The following is a 19,728-nucleotide window of genomic DNA, read 5'->3' as shown; positions in this document are numbered from 1 at the left end:
AACGTAAGGTAACAAACAATCAGTGTCTTTCAATAGGAAAAAGACAAGTTACTCAGTACAGAAATGGACAAGTTGGGAACAGGAACAGGCAAGTCAGAGTAAGAATCCCAACTGGTCATAACTGTGAAAAGATGCTCAATCTCCTTTGTCATTAGGAATAGAAAGCAAAATATGATACCCAAGTCACACTACCCATGTTAGCCCGACTGTAAAGCTATGGAATTTGTGTATGTAGACTACTTACAGGGATATAAACTGGTATAACCACTTTGGAAAGCAATTAGGCAATATCTGGCAAAGCAGAGGACGTGAAACTCCCTGATTCAGCTATTTCACTACTGGGCATGTAACTGTGAAGAAGCTCTTGCATATGAAGGCAAAAATAATTTTGTTCACTGTGGCACAGTTTGTGAGCACAAAGAATGTGAAACATAAACCTCTATTAACAGCGGACTGGATGGGGAGAGAGACAGACAAATATTCGATATAAGAGCCTGGGTATCAGTTCAATCTGCAAAGATTTCTTTAAAAAAAAAAAAAAAAAAAAAAAAAAGAACCTCCAAAACCTTATCTGCAAGGGATACTTTGCAAAATCCTTAGTGGATGGCTGCAAAGGCAGATAGTACCAAACCCTACATATACTGTGTTTTTTTTTCCTATACATGCACCTATTATAAGTTTAATTTATAATTTAGGCATAGTAAGACAACAACAATAACAAAATAGAACAATTATAACCAATATACTGTAATGAAAGTTATGTGAATGTGGGTTTTCTCCCACAGCATCTCAGTGCAGTAGTCCTGATGAGATAATATGCCCATATTGAGAAGATGGAGTGGGGGAAAGACGCAAGCACTGCGACAGTGTTAGGCTACTACCGACGTGCTAATACACCAGGAAGACCATCGGCTTCTGGACCATAGCTGACCTCAGGTATCTGAAACCACGAAAAGTAAAACTGCCAATAAGGGGGGGAGGGGCCTACTGTACATACGCATTCATTATTTTTCTTTATGCTTTCCCACGACATAATTATTTCATTAATTAAAAAAATAACAGGGGCACCCAGTGGGCTCACTTGGTAGACTATGTAACGCTTGATGCTGGGGTTGTGATTTCGAGCCTCACACTGAGGCTGCAGTTTATTTAAAAAAAAAAAAAAGTTAAAACATCAAAAAAAATTTAAGCAGAAGGCCACAACATAAACTTTAGCTCTTCACAGTTCATATTCATTATTTTGAGGGGCACCTGGGTAGCTCAGTGGTTAAGCGTCTGACTTCTGGGTCTCAGCACAGGGCCTGATCTCAGGGTTTGAGCTCCAGACCCACCATGGGCTCCATGCTGGGAGCCTACTTAAGAAACAAACACATAAACAAAACAAACAAAAAAATCAAATTCATTATTTTGAGACTTACTTTTCCCCAAAAGCTTTCCTCCAAAATTCTGCAGCATCTGCTTTCGTAATCCTAAATGTGTCTCCTTGAAAGAGTCCACTCGGAAAGATTCCTTTTAGTTCTGCCAGCATGTGGCTGAAGATCAGGGATAACTTGGTTAGGTTTCGCCTACAAATGATCAGAAGTGCAATAACTAAACACATAAAATTACTTCTATTTTAAATGCGCTGAATTCACCATATCAGGTATGTAATTAATATGAACATGAACACACATTTACAAAGAACCTCTTCAAATATACTTTCTGGCAAATATTATTCAGAGATACATAAAACTAGGAAAGAAGACAGGAAGAAATGTGCTGCTGACACTATTAAATACTCTCATTTTTATCTTTGTTCAAAGAAGAGCTTCAGAAACTGTTTTTGTCCTAACATCATACGAAAGATGGATATATAACATAGGGAAGACTGTTGCATTCACTAGGTCCACTCCTACTCCCCACATTCAAAAAGATGTCCTATAGTAAATCGAAAATTTAACAATAATATATTTTAAGGCTTTCAATCTCAGGTTAATAATCAGGTCTAATACCTCTGAGTATTAACTAACACGAACAAATCTACTTTATGAGGATGACATAGATACAATGACTCAACAAATAAAGGTGCAAACTTGTATGTTAACATAATCATTCACAGGGGCGCCTGGGTGGCTCAGTGGGTTCAAGTCTCTGCTTTCAGCTCAGGTCATGATCCCAGGGTCCTGGGATTGAGCCCTGCTTTGGGCTCTCTGCTCAGCAGGGAGCCGGCTTCCTCCTCTCTCTGCCTGCTGCTCTGCCTACTTGTGATCTGTCTGCCAAATAAATAAATAAAATCTTTAAAAAAAAATCATTCACAAACAAAAGAAAGGAAATAATAAAAAAGCAAAATATACTATTTCTGCTTTGCCTAAGCTACTCTGGATTTTTTTTTTTTAGATTATTTATTTATTTATTTGACAGACAGAGATCACAAGTAGGCAGAGGGCGGGGGGGGGGGTGTGGAGCAGGCTCCCGGCTGAGCAGAGAGCCCCATATGCAGGGCTCGATCCCAGGACCCTGGGATCATGACCTGAGCCGAAGGCAGAGGCTTTAACCCACTGAGCTACCCAGGCGCCCTATTCTGGATTTAAAAAAAAAAAGATTTTATTTATCTGAGCTAGAGACAGGGAAAGAGAGAGAGAGAGTGCAGGAGCATGCACCCATGAGTGGGAAGAGATGCAGAGAAAGGGGAGGAGGAGGCGCCTCACGGAACAGGGAAGCTCAATGCGGGGCTCAATCCCAGGACCCTGGGGATCATGACCTGAGCCAAAGGCAGTCACTTAATTGGCTGAGCCACCCAGGATCCCCGCTATTCTGGATTTTAAAGCTAATCATATCACTCATCCAAATTAAAAATATAAATTAATAAATTACAATTTTCAATTTGAATATCCAGACCTAACAAGTATTTCACTTAAATCAGACCTTAAAGAAGTTTTACCAAAACAGTTCTTCCTATACCAAAACTGGAATGCTAGTATCCAAACCATGTGACAATTTCTACCTGCATGCATATGCTAGTGCTATGCTTTACCCATTAGTGAGCTTTACTCTGATAACCTCATAAAGATGCCTCAGAGAATAATGGAGTTATCGAATCACTATGTTGTATACTTGAAATTCATGTAACATTCTGTCAACTATAATTCAATATAAAAAAGATGCCACATAGTACCAATTTAACACACCGGATGATGCCTCTACTTTGAGGTATGTCCTTTAATCAGATTATCTTTCTTCTCTTTTTTTTTTTTTTTTTAAAGATTTTATTTATTTATTTGACAGAGAGAGATCACAAGTAGACAGAGAGGCAGGCAGAGAGAGAGAGGGAAGCAGGCTCCCTGCTGAGCAGAGAACCTGATGCGGGACTCGATCCCAGGACCCTGAGATCATGACCTGAGCCGAAGGCGGCGGCTTAACCCACTGAGCCACCCAGGCGCCCCAGATTATCTTCCTTATCTTTAATGTGCTGCCACACAGAGAAAGACAGACAGATGCTTTAGATACTGTTATATGCCAAACCAGCTACCATCTGTACTTATTTTCACCTTGTCCCAATCATTAGTATTTTTATATTCAAAAGTCTATTCTTCTCTTAAGTGGATTATAAAATTTCAAGTCAATTCATGATCAAATTTGAGTACCTAAAAATTCTCTTTCATGGAGAGATTGTTCTCTTTTTTGCTATATAAAATGCTGCACCAAAGACACCAAGTCTCCCTAGCCCTGATTCTTGTGCAAAATGCGACTGAAATCTTTCCAGTCAGCTTTCAACAAATCAGATTCAGTTCTAAGATCCGTCTTCTTGCACTTTAGCAAGTTATTCTTTCTAGTTTCCGATTTGTTTTCTGAAAGCACTACAAAAGTGATAATATATTCTTTGAAGACAGTCTAAAATAATTCCTATGCTATGTAGATCAAGTGTGGGATACGAAGACAAGCACTTATCCAATCCCTAAGCTCCTTTAATCGTTGTCCTTCTCACACTTTGAGATCCTTCAGTTATGGCTTATTAGACTTTTGCTATTTTATCAAAAAAGAAACAAAAAGCAGAAAGACCAAGAATATATCACAGAATGGGGCACCTGGCTAGTTCAGTAAGTAGACCCTGTGACTCTTGATCTCAGGGTCATGATTTTGAGCCCCACAGTGGAGGTAGAGATCACTTAAATATTTTTTAAAAAGAAGGAACTATGCTAAACAGTACAGAACAATGTGTGATATGACCAAAAAGATATATATCCCACTCTCAAGGTTACCACAGACCTTTTTCTGGACTCCTATAATGTTGTCCTCACTTGGTTCTCCTCCTGTTCTCTTAACAGTTATTTCCCAAGAATATGTTCTCCGCCACTTCCCTTTCTTTTCCATGGGCTCTCCTGACTCTTCCTTCACATTCTCAAGCTTCAGAAACTACCCTGCAAGCGACTCCCAAATCTCAAGCCTTGGAAGCTCTCCAACTCCAACTGCCAACCACATTCCTCCACTCAAATGCTAGCACCTCAGAGCAACATGTTCAAAATTAAATTAATCTTCCTTCTCAAGTCTGTTCTTACTTCATGTTCTCTTCAATGACAACACCATCTTACTTCTCACAAATTCAAAACCTTAAAGTCATCTTGGTTTCTTCCATTTCCCTTATTCACCATATCAGATTTATTTGTCAATTTGCTGACCACTGTTGTCTTTCCACTTTTAAATTATATTTTTTAAAAAGATTATTTATTTATTTATTTATTTGACACAGAGAGAGAGAGATCACAAGTAGGCAGAGAGGCAGGCAGAGAGAGAGGGGAAGCAGGCTCCCCACCAAGCAGAGAGCTCGATGTGGGGCTCGATCCCAGGACCCTGGGATCATGACCTAAGCCAAAGGCAGAGGCTTTAACCCACTGAGCCACCCAGGCATCCGAAATTATATTATTATTCTAATATAAGTTCCTTGCTACCTTCCCCCACCTACCCTACAATTCAAACTTCAGTCTTTCAACATACACACAAAAAGATGCTCAACATCACTCATCATGAGACATCATCTCTCACCTGACAGTTGTTAAAATAAACAACACAACAAACAACAGGTGTTGGTGAGGGTGTTGACTAGAACTGAACTGGAACAGTCACTGTGGAAAACAGTACGGAGGCTCCTCAGAAAGTTAAAAACAGAACTGACCTACAATCCAATAATCCCACTACTGGTTCTTAACCCAAAACTATAAACACACACACACCTCTAAGGTTACAGCAGCATTATTTACAATAGCTAAACCAAAGAAGCAGCTCAACTGTCCAGATGAATGGATAAAGAAGATGTGGGGTGTGTGTGTGTGTGTGTGTGTGTGTATATCTATATATATCTGTCCACGAAATATTACTCAGCCATAAAAAGTGAGATTTTGCCATTTGCAACAACATGGATGGAACTAGAGAGGATAATGCCAAGTGAAGTCAGTCAGACAGAGAAAAACAAATACCCTCTGATTTCACTCATATGTGGAATTTAAGAAACGAATGAGCAAAGGAAAATAAAGAAAGAGACATACAAAACAAGAAACAGACTCTTAACTCTAGAGAACAAACTGGTGGCTGCCAGAGGGGCAGTGGGTGGGGAGAGGGGTGGACTAGGTGAAGGGATTCAGAATGCACCTATGGTGGTGAGCGCCGAATCAGGTACAGAACTCTGAATCACTACGCTGTACACCTGAGATTAATTTAACACTCTGCTAACATACTGGATTAAAATAAAACATTTAATAATAATAAAAACTGACCTGAGTCTTCAATCTCCTCCTCTACAGGTCCAATCATGCCATATAATTGCCCTTTTTAAAAATTATTTGTTTATTTATTTATTTAAATGAGAGAGAGAGAGCGTGCCATATAATTGCCCTTTTAAAAATTATTTATTTATTTAAATGAGAGAGAGAGCGCGCGCACACACACGAGCACAAATGGGGTCAGGTGTAGAGGGGAAGCAGACTCCCCGCTGAGCAGGGAGCCAAGATTATGACCTGAGCTGGAGGCAGACACATAACCGACTGAGCTATCTAGGCGTCCCTAACTGCCCTTTCAGGAGGGAAAATAACAATTTTCACAGTGCCAGCGGGACAAAACCCAAACTCAGCTTTGATCTGAAGACTTTCCACTGCCCTGGATCTAACCTACCTTTCTACCTGACTTCTTACTTTGTCAGGAATATATTCTAGTCAAATTGAATATGTCATCTTTTCTTATACATACCGCCCTTACTCACTTTCCCACCTCTGAGCCTCTGCTTATCTGGTTCCCCAGTCTGAAAGAAGACGCAGCTTAAATGTCATTTCCTAAGAAGCCAGCTAGAAGTAATAAGCTACTAAAATACCCACAGCCTATTTGCTGAAGTCCTCAGACCGTCTGAACCCATCTTTTGCTTTAGCTATCTGAGTACACAAGGGCTATATTTCTAATATGTATTTATATCCCACAGGATATCCGGCACAATTTCTAACCTTCACGATACCTTCCGAAAACACTGAGTGCCCACTATGTGCCTGCTGAGTAACAGGGATGGATACAACAGTGAACAAAACAAAATTCCTGTTTTTATGGCATTTACATTCCCATGGAGAACATCAGGTAATGGGAGAAAAGTACTCTGAAGAAAAAGCAGAGTATGAGAAGAGAGTCGTGTAGGGTTGCTGTTTTAGAGAAGGTGGTCTTGGGAACCTCTCTCCAAGAGCAGATTCTTTCTTTTTTTTTTTAAATTAAATTTTTATTTATTTATTTGACAGAGAGAGAGAGAGGGAGAGAAATCACAAGTAGGCAGAGAGGCAGGCAGAGAGGGGTGGGGGGAAGCAGGCTCCCCGCTGAGCAGAGAGCCCGATGCAGGGCTCAATCCCAGGACCCTGTGACCTGAGCCGAAAGCAGAGACTTAACCCACTGAGCAACTCAGGCGCCCCCAAGAGCAGATTCTTAAACGAGGTATGAAGTGGGGACAACGTGAGTCTGGGATAACCAAGCCATGTCGGCACCTTTTCAAATAATCTCACAGTCAGAGGGGCAGCTGGGTGGCTCAGTGGGTTAAAGCCTCTGCCGTTGGCTCAGGTCATGTTCCCAGGGTCCTAGGATCGAGCCCCACGTTGGGTTCTCTGCTCAGCAGAGAGCCTGCTTCTTCCTCTCTCTCTCTCTCTGCCTGCCTCTCTGCCTACTTGTGATCTCTTGTCTGTCAAAACAGATTAAAAAAAAAAAATTTCCAGTCAGATCTACCAAGTGCCCAGCATTATGCTGGATCAGAGATAAAATATACACACCAAAATAATAATGGACAGAAAGCTATTTTAATATGTGAAGTAAGCCGCGAGAAAAGGGAAAGTTATTGACCACAAGGATGTAATGAGACCAGGTACGTAAGAGCAGTTCAAAGTGCTGACTGAAATAGACACAGAAAATCAATTTGAGACACTTTCCTACTTAAGGATGCATTCCCCCAAAAAGCCAGCTTACATTTCTTAAAACCACCAGAGATGCGCACCATAAGCATCACACTTCTTAAAAGGAAATTAAGCATCTATAAAATCCCATGGGTCAGAGCATTTTGTAACTGATCTGAGTTGAAATTCTGTTCAATAACATTTTAAGACTTATAACGCTTATAGCTGAGTGTCCGCCGTGTACAGAGCTGAATTTAATCAGCAGAATCTGTCTAAACATGTAATCTTAGAATAATGAGGCATGATGGATGTTTAGGCTTATGACAAAGCAAGCAATACTTAGCAAAATTCTGTCAGCAGTTACTTCAATTCATACACTACGTTCTAACAATTCTCCAAAGAAACACAGAGGAACATATCTCTTCTACTTTTTTTTTTTTTTTAAAATAAATACCCTGAAGACATAACTACTCTCAAGTTCCAGCAGCAGCAAGCAATATAGGTTTTTCTTTAACTCAGTATTTAAAGGAGGTCATTTTTATTGCCTTTAATGCCAGACATCTACATCTAAGTAACCACAAATTCTACCGTATAGCTTCCATCTTCCTCTTCTCTTCGCTCACAACTTCCTCATAAACAAATGCTGATTCAGTATGCAGTGTCAGTTTAAGTTCAAGACCAGTGTCAGTTCTTTTCTCCCTACCTCCAGTCCTATCCTAAAAGCTAACACACCTTTTTTGTACCTCAAGCCTAAAACAATGGTTACATCTTCTGGGTATAATTTCAGCTAGTAGGGACTAAGATTTCTGTGTCACAAATAGGTACATTAAAGATTAAAGAAGCAATTACAGTTCCTGTTTTAGCTTCTAAAGTAGAAAGATAAATACAACTTGAGAGGAATTACAATCACCACTTCTGCAGATCAAACAAGACAGTGTTGAAAAGTAGCCTTTATATGAATTAGATAAACAGAAACCTCTTCAAATGATTCCGACTGATGAAGTTACTACTGCACAAAATACTGAAAAACAAGTTATCTTGTAACTCATAGCCACGAAGTTCTTTGCAGAGGAAGAGGAAATGGAAAAAAGAACATAGTGCGGGGAGATAAATTAACACTTTCTATTAAAATATATTTATTGAATGCCTGGGTGGCTCAGTGGGTTGAGCTCTGCCTTCGGCTCAAGTCATGATCTCAGGGTCCTGGGATCGAGTCCCACATCGGGCTCTCTGCTCAGCAGGGAGCCTGCTTCCCTTCCTCTCTCTCTCTGCCTGCCTCTCTGCCTACTTGTGATCTCTCTGTCAAATAAATAAATAAAATCTTTTAAAAATTAAAATAAAATATATTCATTAACATTTAAGATGAGTACTGATAGTACCACTCTTCCTTGCTTAGTGAGAATGCCCCAACCCTTCGAAGTACAGCAACAATATTATGAAGAAAAGGACTGTCGAGAAATCATATGTGCTGCCGAAGCGAGCACAGGACTGTCGAGAAATCAATACATTTAGGGATTGAGATCTTCTAGGAAAAAAATATGACTTATAAAACAGTCCAATTTATTCACAAAGATATTCTCATTTAGAGTGCCATTTTCTGAAACTCCATTTAAATAGAGATAAATTCTATAACTGACAAGCATACTCTGTTTATTCTTTCTATAAGAGTTATCTAAAAATAATGTATGATAATACTAGAGAAGACTAGAGATTTAAAATGTTTTTCCTGGGATGCCTGGTGGACTCAATTGGTAGAGTAACATGACTCTTGATCTCACAGTTGTGAGTTCGAGCCCCACATAGTTGGGTATAGAGATTACTTAAAATTAAAACTAAAAAACTTAAAAATAAACAAAATAAAATGTATTTCCTGATTCCCCATTAATTTACTGGGCCCTTGGGCAGTTACTTAACCTCTCTGGGCTGCCACTTCCTGAGATGTAATATAAGGGAGCTGGAACCAATGACTCTTGAAGATCTCTTTCTATGAATAAAAATTTATGAATTTATGCTATTCCACGTATTTGAAACTAGAAACCTTAACTTCCAGCAGTTTAATTTCACAATAGGATTGAAGAAGAAAGACTCAAGAGAAAGCAAACTAGTATATATATCTTTATAAGAATGAGGACTAGAAATTATAAGATAAATTTTACAAGTTTATTTTCTTTCTGCCTGCAAAGAATTTTTTTTTTACTTTTTAATATTTTAAATTTTTTAAATTAAACTCAATTAAATAACATAATGTACTATTAGTCTCAAAGGTAGAGGTTAATCAGTCTTATATAACACCCAGGGCTCGTAACATCACATGCCCTCCTTAATGTCATCACCTGGTCACCCCATCTCCCCCTCTCTCCCTTCCAGCAACCCTCAGTTTGTTTCCTATGATTAAGAGTCTCTTCTGGTTTGTCTCCTTCTCTGATTTCATCTTGTTTTATTTTTGCCTGCAAAGAACTTGTTCATTTATTTTTAAAGATTCTATTTATTTATTTGACAGAGACAGAGAGAAAATGAGCACACAAGCAAGGAGAGCAGCAGGCAGAGGGAGAGGGAGAAGCAGGCTCCTCACTGAGCAGGGAGCCCAACGTGGGGCTCAAATCTTAAGACCCTAGGATCATGACCTGAGCTGACTGGCAGAAGCTTAACTGACTGAGCCACCCAGCGTCCAACCTACAAAGAATTTAAATGAACTCATGTCTCATGGAATTTAAACGAGCAGTTAATTGTATGAACCCACTGTGGGATCTGAAAAGTTAATCTGATCTGGTAAATACTGTTTTCTATTCTAACACTGGGGATTTACTAAATCCCAGAATGTGTGGTAGGTTATTTTACTCAATTTCATTTCCGAAGAAATAACTAACATCAAAAATCATCGTAGCCGGGGCACCCGGGTATCTCAGTTGGTTCAGTGTCTGCCTTCGGCTTGGGTTATGATCCCAGGGTCCTGGAATTTAACCCCACATTGGGCTCTCTGCTCAGCCGGGAGTCAGTTTCTCCCTCTGCCCCTCCCCCTGCTCATGCTCGTGCGCTCTCTCTCTCTCTCTCTCTCTCAAATGAATAAAATCTTTAAAAAAAAAAAGTCACCTCAGCCATTTCAAAATACTACCTTACATGAAAACAGTTCAAAGTTTCCGGAAGAAGTTTCTTTGATTTTCAAAGAGAAGAAAACAGAACTTGCCTTTTACCATTTAGTTACTTAGAGATTCTAAGTGATGGGGGATACAACTGGTGTAAATTCAATTTCTCTGCATGACTGAAAATTTTCATAACGAAACACTGGGGGAACCCCAATAATTTAGGTTGGAATCTATTTTAATATTTATGGGCCCAATGAACCTCTACTTCCCAGTGAGTAAATTTCAAAATGATTAGCACTTTTGATACAATGATTAACAAACAAGCTATAGAACATTATATAGTATCATCTTGAAGTTGTAAAATCTTCCCCAAAATGAGGTCACAGGGATACCCCATTTTTTGCCATTCCGCCAGCAGTGTGAGGTAAAGGCCCCATATAGAGGATGATAAATTGATTATACTGTTGAATGGTGAAACGATCAATGCTTGTAAGAATTTCATTTGCTGCCACCATTTCAGCAATAACTATGCTGCTTTCCTCTTCATTGAACTCTGAGAACCTTATATGCAAACACAGTGTCATCCAAAGAATGCTGAGAGCATACTGTGGTGAACATTCATAACTGGGCAGAAGCACCCCTGCTCACAGTAATCAGCTTTAAAAATAGATAGAACGGAACTTCTTTCAACAAGCTCCACAGGAAGTCAATAAAGTACTGTTTAACTCTTATCTGCTTAAACTGCTTAAAAAAAAGGGGGTGGGGGTGGCAAAACTAGAACCATCACCTACAAAAGGAGTTCTGAGCCAGTATCTCTAAAAATATCAATGACCTTTTTTTTTTTTTTCAAAATACAAAACACATATTAAATGTACCTGTTGCTATACTTGTGGCCATCCTTTTTAAGACCCCCAAGTTACATGTACAGATTACCATCACAGCATTAACCATCCACAGCATTTTCAGCTCCCTGTTTCACAGAATTGAAAGCTGAAGGGACACTAATCTAATTCACCGGATGAGTGGGAAGGCAAAAGCCCATGTGAGAATCTCCAGTACTGCCCTCACACTTCTAACAAATTAATCTTAAGCCACAGACTCAATCTCATTACTCCCCCTACACAAAAATCTTCACAGACTCCCCAATAACCACCAAAAAAGTTCAAGTTGCTCAGCTTACAAATCAGAGCACTTACAATATGGTCCTGATTCATCTTTCTAAACACACGACTCATTATTCCCCCCAAATCCTATAGTTTCCGGGGCCCCGCACCTTTCTTGATGATGTTACGTCAACAATACATGCCTCTATTTCTAACAGTTAACCTTAAGAGCTTACTACGTATCAGATGCTTTGCTAAGTTACATATATACCTCATTTAATTCTCATAACAGTGCATTGAAATAGGAATTACTAATACTATCACACAAATGAGAACAAAGACTTAATGATGTTAAATAACTTGCACAACATCACAGAGCTAGTAAATGGCAAAGCTGGTCTACTGACTCAAGAGCCCACTGGTCAGTATGATTCAGATTTCCTTTCTCTCCCCTATGGTTACTGAACTCCTGCCCAAAGTCCATCTCAAATGCTATCTCCCCAGTGTGTGCAGTGGGGCGGGCAGGTGTAGGATATTCGCCTGTCTTTATTCCATGTCCACTCTCCAGCCTGAGACCCCAAAGCACCTTGCTCATACTCAGCACAAGCTCTACCATATTCTGTTTTGTATCCGTTGTCTTAGTCCCCAACTGGACAACTCCTTGTGGACAGGGACGGTGTCTCACATACTTTGTCTCCTGCAGTAGTGAGCGCATTGCCTTGCACCTAACAGGCATTCAATAAATTTGTAGAACTGAACGGGAAAATTTTTTTTTTTTAAATAAACATTTTACTCTGGAACCTTAGATTTATAAAAGAAGTTGAAAGATACTACAGAATTTCCCATACAGCCCTCATTCAGTTTCAGTTTCCCTTAATAGTATTAAGACCTTATATTGCTGTGGTTCATTTGTGAACACTAACAAACCAACAACCATATGCTCCTATCAACTGAACCGCAACTTTCTGCAGGTCTTGCCTGTTTTTTTCCATTAATGCCCTTATTTGTTTCGGGATCCAATCCAGGATACATAACATTTAACATCACATCTCCTTACTCTCCTCTGGTATGAGGTAGTTTCTTAGTCTTTGTTCTTCTTCGACCTCACAGAGTTTTGAGGGGTTCCTGTCGGGTATTTTGCAGAACATCCCCGGATATGCTTAGCTGATGTTAAGCTCGTATTTTTGATGAGGCCTGAGTTTACAGAGAGAATCCCACGGATGTGAGATGCCCTACTCATCACATCCTATCAGGGGCTACATGAAGTCCACATGACATCACTGGTGATGCAAATCTTGATCACTGGGTTAATGCCAGGAGTGTTTGGCATGCTTCTACACCGGACAATTACTAGTAGACAAAATGTCCTTTTTCACCAACAGTTGTCCTTTCCTAACTCATCTGAAACAGGATCATTTATACTAGAGACAATATTTGAAAATAATTATTTCCTAAAGAGTTTAAGAACATAATCTGACTTCCCTGTATTTCAACATAACCTTTGAATTTATTCAACTCAAGTTTTGAAAGGTAAGTATATAAGCTACTACAGACATTGAAGCATTTGTCTGCAGCTAAAAGTGTATTAACCACAAGAACTGATTACTTCTTCTCCATACCAGTTCTTTAAAGAATATGCAAGCACTTACGTAACAAAATGCAAAAAGAAAAATCATCTCTAAAACTTCTCATACCTTCTCACTAGCAAATGACAAAACCACCAAGTTGCTTTCAGAAAGCCTGTCCTATGAACTTAAAAAATATATTTAAAAATATATGGATATACAGACAGACAAAACAACTTATACTGAGCAGGAAACAGTTCTAAGAGAATCTAATCACATATGCAGAAAGTCTATCTGGTTGTCATTAATTATTTACCTCGTAAATATATGACACATTAGACATTTAAATATATGGTTTCTCTGAACAAATACAGAGTAGCTACTAAACTTTAGTATCCTCAAAACAGGGGAAGAAATATGGAATTTTCTGTAACTATCTGAATCTAAGACTTTTGAAGGGATCAAAACTGGAGAAATCCTCATAACTGCCATTCTCTTCAATATATTTTCCATGGGGCGCCTGGGTGGCTCAGTGGGTTTAGCCGCTGCCTTCGGCTCGGGTCATGATCTCAGGGTCCTGGGATCGAGTCCCACATCGGGCTCTCTGCTCAGCGGGGAGCCTGCTTCCTCCTCTCTCTCTCTGCCTGCCTCTCTGCCCACTTGTGATCTCTCTCTGTCAAATAAATAAATAAATAATCTTTAATACAAAAAAATATATATATATATTTTCCATGAAAAATAATCCTCCTTGGGATGCCGGAGTAGTTCAGTCAGTTAAGTGTCTGTCTTCAGCTCAGGTCATGATCCCGGGGTCCTGGGATAGAGCCCCACATCAGGCTCCCTGCTTGGCCAGAAGTCTGCTTCTCTTCTCTCCCATTCCCCCTACTTGTATCTCGGCTCTTGCTGTCTCTCTGTCAAATAAATAAATAAAATCTTTTAAAAACAAAGAGGAGGGGCAAAACAAATGCAGGGCACATGGCTAGCTCAGTTGGAAGAGAGTGCAACTTTTGGTCTCAGGGTCATGAGTTGGAGCCCATACTGGGTGTGGAGATTATTTAAAATATATACATAAATAAATTTTAAAAAGGCAGAACAAATCCATGTGAACAGTTATTTTGAAAATACTGGCCAATCAATGTCCCAAGCAAACTACCTTTATAAGAAAATCATGCTAATTTTGTATAGTCTCACCTAAGGCAGAAAGTAATGCCCTCTCTTTGAGACCCAGTCTTTGTCGGTATCTTTTATAAAGACTCGAAAATGCACTTAGCACCTTAGCACAGCTTCATAGATTATAGGATTTCAGGGGCTGCGCCACCTACCCAGTGGCATCTACCCTACTTCCCAACAGGAAAAAGCACATTTGAGCCACCCATGTGTATGGAAGCCACCACACAAGAGTAAACAGTGTTTACTGTGTGCAGTAAGTTCAGCAAAGTAAAACACATATGATAAAATGTCAACAGGGTCAAGGTGCAGAGGTATATTCACATATGAGGAAAAATAAAGAAAAAAAAATCACAAATGTACCTTGAATAGAATACGAGGTATCTGAAAGCTACATGCAAACTTAAACCGATCATGATGAACTGGTAAAAACTGAATGGTACTTGAAAAAGTGATGTGGGGCGCCTGGGTGGCTCAGTGGGTTAAGCCTCTGCCTTCGGCTCAGGTCATGCTCTTAGGGTCCTGGGTTCAAGCCCTGCATCGGGCTCTCTGCCCGGCGGGGAGCCTGCTTCTTCCTCTCTCTCTGCCTGCTTCCTTGCCTACTTGTGATCTCTGTGAAATAAATAAATGAAATCATTTAAAAAAAAAAAAGAAAGAAAAAAGAAAAAGTGATGTGTTTTGCATGTGAAAGGAGGAGGGGAGGGTTTAAACAAAGAGAGGAAACCAAAAAATGGTAACTGAAAAAATGAATTGGTAAAAATCTTCAGAACGCAGCAACTCTTAAAATCTTAACATCTAATTCTGTTCTGTCTCAACATCAAATTAGACACACAATATAGAAGGCATTTTAATAAAAATTACAGCGAACTCTAGTCCAATAACTTTTACTAATTCACTCATTCCACAAATACTAAAAGCCTATTCTATGGCAAGCACTGTTCTTAAGCTTACAAATTTAGGGGAAATGGACTATTTCATTTCAAACGCTGAGTAAACCACAACCATTAAACAGAGTAGGTATCAGAAGTCCCTCCCCAGCCCTCAGAGACATAGCAATGCACGCACATGTGCACAAGCATGCCCATTAGACCATAACAGAACTACAGAAGAAATTTTTGCTAGATATTCCCCACAAAAGCAAATTCTTACTTTTGCAAATTGTCACAAAATGAGAAAGAATTAGGTCACTGTGATTATTTCCATAATCAAACACAAGAAAAAAATTACATGCTAGTTTCACTTACTAATATAATGTATTATATAGGTGAATAAATCATAAATGATTGTTAGTTATATATTTATATATTATACATACTAATACAACACATTACATAGATTTAAAAAAATCATAAGTAATTGTTTTGTTTTTAAAATAAAGATTTTTGGGTCACCTGGGTGGCTCAGTGGGTTAAGCCTCTGCCTTCAGCTCAGGTCATGGTCTAGGGTCCTGGGATCGAGTCCCACATCGGGCTCTCTGCTCTGCAGGGAGCCTGCTTCCTCATCTCTCTCTGCCTGCCTCTCTGCCTATTTGTGATCTCTGTCTGTCAAATAAATAAATAAAATCTTTTTTAAAAAATAAATAAAATAAAATAAAGATTTTCTTTATTTTAGAGACACAGAGAGAATGTGAGCAGGGGGAGAGCAGAGGGAGAGGGAAAGGCAGAGAATCTCAAGCAGACTCTGCACTGAGTGTGAAGCCAGACACGGGACTCAATCTCACAATCCTAAGATCATGACCTGAGCCAAAATCAAGAGCTGGATGCTCAGTCGACTGAGCCACCCAGGAGCCCCAGAATCATAAATGATTGTTAAATAGAGTCCAGTGAGCATTTACACATCATTACAAACTAGAGATAATCCAAGCAACGCAAGGATAGTTTAACTTTGCCGATCTATAACCATAATTCACTGTAATTGAATTGACTGCACACAGAGAAACACAACATGAGGCTGCACATAGAGAACTGACTGCACATAGAGAAACACAACATGAAGCACCTGGGTGTCTCAGCTGGTGGAGCATCCAACCCTTGATTCTGGCTCAGGCTGTGATCTCATGGTCATGAGATCCAGACCCACGCTGGGCTCTGTGCTCAGCAGGGTGTTTGCTTTAGATTCTCTCTCTCCCTCTGTCCCTCCCATTCAACTCCACCCCTGTGAGCTGTCTTAAATAAATCAAGAACGAAAAGAGAAGAGAAGGGAAAAGGAAAGAAAAAACATGTTCAGTTCACAGAGCCAGTGACTTCTTATGTCCATGGCAGTCCAGTTACCACTGGTCCCAGCTCCCACCATCTCACCCGGGCGACTGGTTTAGCTCCTAACTGGTCATCCTGTACTCTCTGGCAATGAGCTCAGCAATGAGTTATACAGACCAAGGGTTCCTCCTTCCCCTCCCTCTGCCAGGAGGGGTTTCTAGTAAACCCCTTCCCAAGGGTTCTCACAGTCTCTAGGTGTGCGACAGATGGTTCTCAGTAACTCCTAGAAACAGGTGGTCCCTAGACTTCGCCTTTTCACCTCACTCACCACAATTAACCCCATAAAAAAAGAGGACAGGGTGGGCTGGGAGACAGAGTCTCCTTCCTGAAGCCCAGTCTCACAGAACAGCCAGGTGTGCCCCAGCCTGAGCACTCCTCTCCACAGCACACCAAGAAGAGGGGGTCTGCGTTCCTGTCGTCCTTCTAACCATGAACTCCAGCCTCACCTTCACCTGCAGCCCACTGAGAGCAAGTTCTCAGAACTACTTGCTGACCGAACACTTGTAGCAAGAAAACTTCAACAGCCTTTGCATTAGGACACTCACTGCTTCTGAAAAGGTGATGGTAAAGCATACATGAGATCAAAATGACTATTTTAACCATTTTCAAGTGTATAATTCAGTGGATAGAGCACTCAATACTTTTCTTCTTCCCTTATTTTTCACGGACTATGGATCTCTGAGTTTTTTCCTTAAGATTTTATTTATTCATTTGACAGAGACAGAGAACATAAGCAAGGGGAGGAGCAGGCAAAGGAAGAGGGAGAAGCAGGCTCCCTGCCCAGGGAAGCAAAACCCAATGGTCTCAATGCCAGGACCTAGGATCAGGACCTAAGCTGAAGACAGACACTGAAACAACTGAGCCACCCAGGTGCCCCTCTAATTTTTTTTTTTTTAAAGCAAATACTGGGGTGCCTGGGTGGCTCAGTCAGTTAAGTGTCTGCTGCCTTAGCCTGAGGTCATGATCCCAGAAGTCCTGGTTTTGAGTCCTGTATCGGGCTCCCTGCTCAGCAGGGAATCTGCTTCTCCTCTCCCTCTGCAGCTCCCCAGCTTGTGCTCTCTCGCTCGCTATCAAATAAATAAAATCTTTAAAAGAAAAAAAAAAGCAAATACTTAGGTCTGCTTTCTGTGAACGATGCACTATTCTAAGTGTTTTCCAAATATTGCCGTATTTATTATAACACGACGGTCCCAGAACACCTTTAAGTGAGACAGCTGAGGCAAAGAGCAGTACCTGGATTCAAGGCATAGACAGTGAATGGCAGAGGGCTCCACTCTGGGCAATCCAGCTTACACATATAGTCCTACTTACATCTAATTCTGTTCTGTCTCAACATCCCTGCTCAACATGCCATATTTCCCAACACACACTTGTGTCACTGCCTGAGAAACTGAGAAACTATGCTATATAAGGCAGGGCCTTAATGATCATTCAGGATCTGCAAGTGAAGATTTAATCTATAAAACCCTGATCCAGTGATTAAAAGGTAAAATAGTTAATATTCACTCACACAGAGATAGGTCTAAAGATCCCCAGGACAAAGGTTCAGGCTGAGAATTTAGCTCACAGTTACAAGTAACAATGGAGGATTCTCTTTCCTAAGTGTCTTTTTAATCACGCTCTTTGAAGTCAGAACAGGAGAATTAAAAAAAAAAAAAGGATACTATTATCTGGATCAACTTTACCCAGGAAATACAAGTCAACCATTTTAAATGTAAATAACTGGGGAAGAAGTTCTAAGAATGAAACAAGCTGAAGAATACTAAACTCTGAATGCTTACGCTTGGATTTCAACCATCCAGGTATATTGTATTAGACACTGAAGCGGGGTGAGTGTTTTGCATGTGAAAGGAGGAGGGGGAGGGTTTAAACAAAGAGAGGAAACAAAAATGTTAGCGAAGCCTCCTTACTCCGTTTCTTTGACAAATTTAAAACACTGGATTTAAGCTTTGGGGGGTGGGGGGACATGTATTTTAACACACAGTAAGTAAAAAATTAAGCTGCCAGGATTAAAGTACACAATGCATTTTCAAACTACTAGGTATCGCCAGCAAGCATTTGCTCCTTCGTACACTACAGCCTGGCAAAAAAGACATTCTTGGAGCCAGTTTTTGACCTTGTTCTTTAAGATGTTCTAATTTAAATGCAGTTGTGCACTTCCCAAGTATTATGGTTTTAGAGCAAGGCTTGGCTGGCACTAGTAGAACGAAGTGATTAGAAAAAGCTTTTGCACATTCTACTTGACATTCACTGCCTACTTCTCTATAATGTTCTGGTTTTCTACAAGTTATCACAGACTCTCTGAGAGGAGGCAAGGGAGAGCTTCATGTTCCCTCTATTTGCATAACCAAGCTTATGTCCAATACAAAATATTTGGGGTGAGATTGTTATATAAAGACAGAATCCTGCTGTGGTAAATCACACTATTGAGTATTTTTGTGTGCAAAAGACATACCAATTAAAAGATGTACTCATGTCTGAGTCTACGTGGTTTACTATTTCATATGATACTTGAAGTGTTACCTCCAAGGGACCATTTCTGTAATATGGAGTGGAATATACCATTACCATTCCTCTACATTAAAAGAAAACCAAAATAATTAGTAATAAACATTTGGGAAACTAGCTTTAAAAGAAAAAAAGGAAAGAAAGAAAGAAAGAAAAAAGAGGTTCTGGCACTTAACTAGCTACTCGTCCTTGGGTAACTTATTCTAACTCTCAGTAATACAAAAATGCCTGCTCAGGTCCTCTGCCCATTTTTTAGTCAGATTATTTGTATTTCTGGTCTTGAGTTGTAGGGAATCTTTATGTACTTTGATAACTAACCCCATATTGGATATATCACTTGCAGCTATTTTTCTCCCCTTCAGCGGGCTGCCTTTTTGTTGATGGTTTCCTTCACTGTGCAAAAGCTTTCTAATTCGATGTCATCTCAACTGTTTATTTTTGCTTTTGTTTCTCTTGCCTGAGGAGACGAATCCAGAAAAATATTGCTAAGGCCAATGTCCAAGAGTTTATTGCCTAGATTTTCTTTTCTTTCTTTCTTTCTTTTTTTTTTTTTTTAAAGATTTATTTATTTGAGAGAGAGGGCACACACACAGGGGGTGGCGGGCAGAGGGAGAAACAGTCTTTTTATTTAATGATTTTTTCAAATATTTTATTCATTTATT

The 19,728-nt window shown here is 39.8% G+C and overlaps 1 protein-coding gene across 2 annotated transcripts in view; it reads right to left on the bottom strand.

Annotated features, from left to right (window-relative positions):
- The window catches only part of CBL (Cbl proto-oncogene), an 82,109-nt gene that overhangs the window by 31,205 nt on the left and 31,176 nt on the right, over window positions 1-19,728 (bottom strand). For both annotated transcript variants that reach the window (XM_044258029.1, XM_044258030.1), the window contains exon 3: window positions 1,419-1,565. In XM_044258029.1, coding sequence (XP_044113964.1) covers window positions 1,419-1,565 — 147 coding nt within the window. The remainder of the gene's footprint in view (window positions 1-1,418; window positions 1,566-19,728) is intronic.

This window comes from Neovison vison, chromosome 7, assembly GCF_020171115.1.
Source record: "Neovison vison isolate M4711 chromosome 7, ASM_NN_V1, whole genome shotgun sequence".
NCBI classification, from domain to species: domain Eukaryota; kingdom Metazoa; phylum Chordata; class Mammalia; order Carnivora; family Mustelidae; genus Neogale; species Neogale vison.
This window is presented reverse-complemented; position numbering and strand designations above follow the sequence as displayed.